The sequence below is a fragment of the Saccoglossus kowalevskii genome, chromosome 5 (assembly GCF_978046115.1).
Source record: "Saccoglossus kowalevskii chromosome 5, keSacKowa6.1, whole genome shotgun sequence".
Lineage (NCBI taxonomy): Eukaryota > Metazoa > Hemichordata > Enteropneusta > Harrimaniidae > Saccoglossus > Saccoglossus kowalevskii.
In genome coordinates this window covers 21,215,988-21,222,534 of record NC_140645.1, presented here as the reverse complement: position 1 = coordinate 21,222,534, position 6,547 = coordinate 21,215,988, and the positions used below count along the sequence as shown (strand labels likewise).

The 6,547-nt window shown below is 35.3% G+C and overlaps 1 protein-coding gene across 2 annotated transcripts; it reads left to right on the top strand.

Moving 5' to 3' along the window:
* Nucleotides 1-711: 711 nt before the first annotated feature.
* Nucleotides 712-6,241, top strand: LOC102802914 (BMP-binding endothelial regulator protein-like). Of its 2 annotated transcripts, XM_006812113.3 has the most exons (5): nucleotides 712-800; nucleotides 2,658-2,679; nucleotides 3,740-3,901; nucleotides 4,101-4,212; nucleotides 4,954-5,142. In XM_006812113.3, exons 1-5 carry the CDS (start codon nucleotides 741-743, stop codon nucleotides 5,000-5,002), a joined length of 405 nt encoding a protein of 134 aa, XP_006812176.1. In that variant the 5' UTR covers nucleotides 712-740; the 3' UTR covers nucleotides 5,003-5,142. The 2 variants fall into 2 exon arrangements, with proteins under 2 accessions (XP_006812176.1, XP_006812190.1); XM_006812127.3 differs by lacking the exons at nucleotides 712-800; nucleotides 2,658-2,679; nucleotides 3,740-3,901 and adding exons at nucleotides 5,437-5,723; nucleotides 6,014-6,241 and having other exon boundaries at nucleotides 4,110-4,212; nucleotides 4,954-5,222.
* Nucleotides 6,242-6,547: the final 306 nt, after the last annotated feature.

Genomic DNA, 6,547 nt, shown 5'->3' with positions numbered 1-6,547 from the left:
TGACAGTATGTGCACCACCCCGTCATTTTTTATATTGTGATATTTCAACAAAGCAGACAGAACACATACTGATCCGTGTTTTTATTAAATTATTTTCTCTTCTTGATTCGCACTTTTTTTTGGGGGGGGGGGACTTACTTATTTGCAACTTACTATTTCACATATAATCTGTAAATGTATATAGTCGTACTGTTTGTGATAACTAAGAAATATTATACAAATATTTTTTATCACATGTTAACATTCAAATTAACTTAAAATCATTGTTTTTTTTCGATTATGTATTAGACAAAATCATGCGAGCTAGCACAGTCGATTAGTTTATTGAATTATAAATCGAACTGACATAACCATAGAACGTCGCAGCACGTGAACCACGGAAGTCGAGTCAGTAGTTCCTGTGCGAGTTGAACTGTATTCAATATGGCGCCACACACAAACAGTGTTCCCCGCTGATCAAAATGACTGGGGGTAAAGGTTGATTAAGATTGATATCTCTATCCTGTTATTAACTATACAATTATTAAATTGAAAATGAATGGAAACTGAATGTAAAATTAATGTAGCCAATATATGCTTATACAGATGGTGGAAAACACTTGTTGAGCCAAAGTATACCAACTAAAATTATTGCAGCTGGTGTATGTGACCAGATGCGTCAGGAAACAGTATTATATATATTGTGTTGACAAGGATTGAAAATCATACTGTGAAGAATACGTTTCTCGAGGATAAGAAGAATGTTGCGCTTATTGATAATACTCGCTGTTGGCAGTTTTGCTGTAGCAGAGGTGACGAAGGTAAGTTTACAATGAATATTTCGTTCAGTTATCCTATTTCATACAGGTGTGTAATGTTCATCTAAGAGCTGCGGATTTCAGGTCTCTCTATAGCATAATTACCGTTGCCATAAATGTCCCATTGCGCATCTGGCAACGCTGCGGGAAACCGGACGTTCGAGCTGCTGAATATGTTTTTATATTACAAGCCTCGTGTAATCCGGTCTCGTGACGCTATGAGACAACCGAAAATGGAAGCTCTTTCTACATTTTCAATTTAGTTTCTATTTGTGAGCAAAGCTCGTTTCACAACCACCAGTCACTAGTGATCCTTAAAAAGCGTGTTGCGAGTGAACGAAAATTTTTACTTTTCAACTTTCAGGTAAATGATAATTTCACCGTCACCCACACTACCCATACTGCGACAACATGGTTACATTAATTGCTCAACCAAATAGAATAAATAAACTCTCCGAGATTATAATACAGAGTAGACTGCCCCCCCCCCATATAGTCTGACGCAAAAATAGAGTAACTTTACACCAAAATCAGAGCTTGCTAATTAATAAATATAGCATAGGGAATTATCATATAACAAAAACATCGCTACGGGTTGGATAGTATTCTCACTATTATATGGCGTAGGATTGTGGAAGCTCACTCATTTCAAACGCACTCCCGCCACTCAGTAATGCATTGCTGCAATACACTGTTGCATTACCCAACGACAAGTGTTCACTCAGGATTCTGCTGTCAGTCACAATGGCCCATGTTCAATAATTTACGTAATACGAAATTGTGAAACATATTAAACAATCAAGCTACTTAAAATAACCTTGAATTCCACAGCGTTTGTGAAAACAATAGCATGTTTATGTGTGATTTTTTTGTCCTCTGAAGTTTGTGACTAGGTCCTTTTTGCTTTCACTAATCCATGCTTATTTATAATATATAGAAGATAATATTTGGTAATCGTAGTCCTAAATAACTATTAAAATAGCTAGACGTTTCGAGCAATGGCTCTTTATCGATAGCAGGGAAGAAAGTGTTATAACGTACAGCAACACTTTCTTCCCTGCTATCGATAAAGAGCCATTGCTCGAAACGTCTAGCTATTTTTAATAGTTATTTAGGACTACGATTACCAAATATTATCTTCTATATATCATATTTATCAGTCCGAGCAGCGTTTATTTATTTATAAACTACTATTACGGTTCATGCTTATTTATGCTTGTACCTTGTCCTGCTATATCTAAACTTCTGTATATTTTTTGTATTGTTTATGACAAAATATGTGTAGAAATGTTAAGATAACTAACTTGTCATTGATGTCGTGTGCTCTGGTTTGACCTCAAATCAAACATTTTTAGCTTATTTCTCTTTATTCAGGTATTGGTACCCTGTTCGAAAACTCTTGGCGAAACAAAATCATTCCTTCATTTTTATACATAACCAATTTTGTTTTTCATGAAGATTTTAATCACCGATTTTTGTGGATGCGATTGTTTCCAGACAGCTTGGATTTTGGTGTCAGATATTTGAAAAAGTATCAATGTTCTTTAATCGGCCAATAGAAACCTCTCGTTTCAGTTTCAATTCTGAACTTTATAAATATTTATAAAGATGAAGGAACGCCCGTGTTGCACCAAGTGTATAGCTTGTAATGTTTGCAAAAATGATACAAATCTATCATGATAAAAAACAGCAGCTATAATATTTTAATACAATTGTTTTTTAAATGCGATTACGGAACATTTTGACTAATATTACAGTGGTTAGTTCAATAATAACTGTTTATTTTTTTATTGTTTTTAACACAATTTCATGGAATGCCAATTAGAATTACTACTATTTCTGTGTTTTTTTATTTCACAGAGATCGATTGAAAAGAGAGCAGGTAATTATTAATCGTATTTGCTATTTATTTATCTAACCTATAATGGTTGTTACGTGTTACCGCTGTTCCCTAAATCCATATACCGGTATATGCCGTTCAATGCAGTCAACACTGTGTATTGAGAAAGGCCTACTGGTGCATTAGATACTCAGTCCATTGAGGTCATTTTAATTTTCCTTCGGTCAGTGCACTATATATATTAACAAAGATGCCTAAAATCTATTCCAAAATTATTTAATAAACATAAATTAAAACAATAAATTTACAATTGTAACAGTTCTTATTGTGCATCTCGTAAGGCACGACGTGGAACCATATTAATTAACCATGTATCAGTGAACAGAAACAAATTGCATATTCAAACTCAGAAATAATGAAACCACAATTATTTACATACAGTGGCACAGATCAGAATGATAAGTTGCTAGCTGAACAACAAACACTCAATAGCTGTTCCGTCAGAATATAAAAGACTAAGCCACGCCATAAGCGGCTTTTAAAAGAAAGTTATATGCTGATGCAGCATACTACACCATGCAGCGGACTTCATTTGAATAATCATTAACCATGAATATCGTAATAGCGCCATCCGCGTCAAATAACAAAAAAGAAATAAACAAAAAAACTATAGGGTCTCAATCACAATATATGTCCGTTTTTCATGAAAAAAGTGACTGCCTTCACTATCGGATGACGCCATTGGGCCTAAGACTTATTACCATCTATTCATGGATGTCATGGCAACCATATGCAAATAAAAGTACGTTTTCTGAAGCGTACAACTGCTTACGAGTCATGCTTCTGTTTTTAGAGATTAAATTGCTGCAATTGTGCCGAATATCAAATTGATAAATCTTCAATACGAACAGTTGTAGTGTATTTTATTACTTTGTCGGTGCTAATAATATTTTAGAGTCTATCCTGAGGTATTGCATGTGATATCAGGATTTGAATATGGCGTTAACTGTAGCGGATTTTCAGCAATGTGTAATCCCGTTACTAGATAACATTAGCATATGCTATAATATTGACTAATATGCATACTTAATCGTTATTCTAGTTGACTATGAATATGTGAGTGGATTCGTGAGTTATTCAGGTGCGGTAACAGCGTGTGAAAACATTGGCAAAGTGATTGTTCAGCTTTGCTCAGAGGCAGAACAGAATGACCTAGAAGCATATTTAGCATCCCAATTCCCTCCACCGGCTGTTATTCCAAAAGGTACGGTAATAAATGCCTATTCAGATTTATAATGGATATTTGATGGTGCGATTGTAATGACAAGAAATCAACATTTACGTAAACTCGTAAGATGACTTATATTTTCATATTGTATCATTCAGTATTTTGTTTTTCATGGAGGTTTTAAATTCGGTATTGATCATCGAACATTTTGTTGTATGTGATTATTCCTAAACAGCTTGGATTGGTGTCAGATATTCCAGCGGAAAGTGGAGGTGCGGGACAGGTGCAGCTCTGAGTTACCAAAATTGGGTGTATCCCCCCGGAAGTAATACCGGCTGTGCGTTTCTGTAAGTAAACTCAGTTTCATCAAATATAAATGATATAATTACATTCTCGTCATTGCAATGAGGGATGGTACACTAAATCAGCAATATTCAGCTGTGCATTAGAACGCGAGATTCTATCGGTTGCAAATCACTCCAAGGAGGAGTCACGCTAAATTGTGGTAGGGACGTCATTGTGGTGTGGTTTTTATGATAGATGTTGTAAAAAATAGATTCTCACACACTTTATTTGCCCATCGTGTGGCTAGAGAAGTGTTTGAAAAACGGGTTGATAAACAATACTATTAAAAGTGAAAATAAAATCACGAGGCATTTTGGATTATTTTTCGGTGTTTTGGGTTTCGTGACTACCACCTTGCAATATTTTTAGGCAAATCCCTTCCACACCATGATTTCAAATGGTCGACCAATAACATGAAGTTTGGTTAAATGTCTTGTTGTTTTAATTAAGTAGTCTTGCCACGCAGCTGATTCACTATTTAGGAAACGTCAGCTAATTAACATTAATTCACTTGCAGACAAGATGATTACAGGTGGGATTATGCAATTTGAAGATGTTTCATCATGAATGTTTTGCTTTGCATAACATGTAAAGCAATAAACAAAATGGCGGCGCCCATTGACCGGAAATGCACAGTCTTTTAATCCTTACGATAATCCCTCCATACTCTTTATGCATACACATGCTATCTAGAGATATAATACAATTTGCCCATGTGAACCCAATCGTCTTTTTTATCATAGCCACAGAGCCAGAGCCAGAGCCAGTGCCAGAGCCAGGCGTATCAGGTGATCCACATATGACGTCTTTTGACGGTCGCCCATATAGTTTCCAAGGCACATGCTGGTATACTCTTTTTAAAGACTGCTCAACAAATCCTGCCTTCGAAGTAACAGCTGAGTTTGAGCCTAGGGAAGACAGTACATTTGAACAAGTGAGAACGCGAGCTGTTTCTGTTAATGTAACAGTTGACGGTGACTTTGTTATTATTAATGGATTGGACGTCGTTACAGTAAGTGATTTGCTCACAAAATAGTGCATGACAATCTCTTTTCATTGTTGTAAAAACTCAGAACAATTACCATATTTAAAAAGATTCAGAAATTTGTGCTTCTGTTGGATAGGATTGCTTATAATCTTTACACAGTATCTTATGACAACTTGAGTGATTATACAAATTGCGGGTGCATCTTAAATTTTCAGAAACTGTTATATTTATATTCCAGGGAAACACTAAAGGACATATAACTGATGCAAAAGCAATACACGTTCAAGAATACGATAACACAATAACAATGACCTTCACCTCAAAAGATACCACATTCACTCTGTCTTGGATATTGAAGAAGCACAGCTTAAGAGTATCGTTATCTGGATCTGACTACCGTGGTCATCTATGTGGACTTCTTGGAGATGCTGATGGTGACACTCGTAATGACTTCCTAAAACCTGGTGGTGATGTAATCCACAATGCTACTGAGTTTGGAGAAAGCTGGAAAGTAGATTGGAAAAAGTAAGTTGGTTGACCAATTATTAAAGAAATTAGTGTTATTTGTGGTTCAATAGACACAGTTACAGCATATTTCACAAGTTATTGTTGAGTATACGTTTTTAAGAATTGCCAGAGTAGTTGACAATTAGATATTATGTTCAGTACAGTTTTGTGAAGCTGATATGCTAAATATGTCTACACAATAGTACACATATGCCAGTAAAGCTATTAATATTGTTTTAGTCACATGACAAGGTATAAACGAACCAGATCACAAATGGAATTTAAATATTGTTTTGTTTTTGTTTCAGATGTGAATAGCACTGTCCTTATTCCGACGAGCTATGCATCAACATATAATGAGCATGCCTCTCTATCATTTACCATGTTTAATTTAGTTGGGTACTGAGCTTTGGGTCGCTTTCGAAAAGCATTGAATTGTTGTTTATTATGCTTCAGCTAACATTATAATATAACGATGTGTCAAAGGTATATTTAACGCCGAACTTGCAATAAAAGGTCATGATATGGGTACTATAGCGTTTGTGTATTTCTTCACTTGCATATTACTAGTTTAGTTTCTTCAAACATAGACAAAATATAATGTAAGGTACCGTTGTCTTTGCGTGCACCACTGCTCCATCAATTTCCACTTAGAATCACAGAACTTGTTTTGCCTCTTAGAGTGCGTTCAACAGTAATTGCGCTTTTATAAAAAAATATGTTATTTGATTAAATGGACAAACCGACCATTCCTGATCTGAGGTTATAGATTAATGTACAGCGAATGAAAACAAATAGTTTATCTTTCGGGAAGTACATGACACCGACTCACTTTGCCGTAT

Coding starts and splice junctions, on each gene's coding strand:
- LOC102802914 (XM_006812127.3), top strand. CDS start 5,010: ATGACGTCTTTTGACGGTCGCCCATATAGTTTCCAAGGCACATGCTGG. Junction 5,223..5,436: donor ATGGATTGGACGTCGTTACA/GTAAGTGATTTG, acceptor TTTATATTCCAG/GGAAACACTAAAGGACATAT.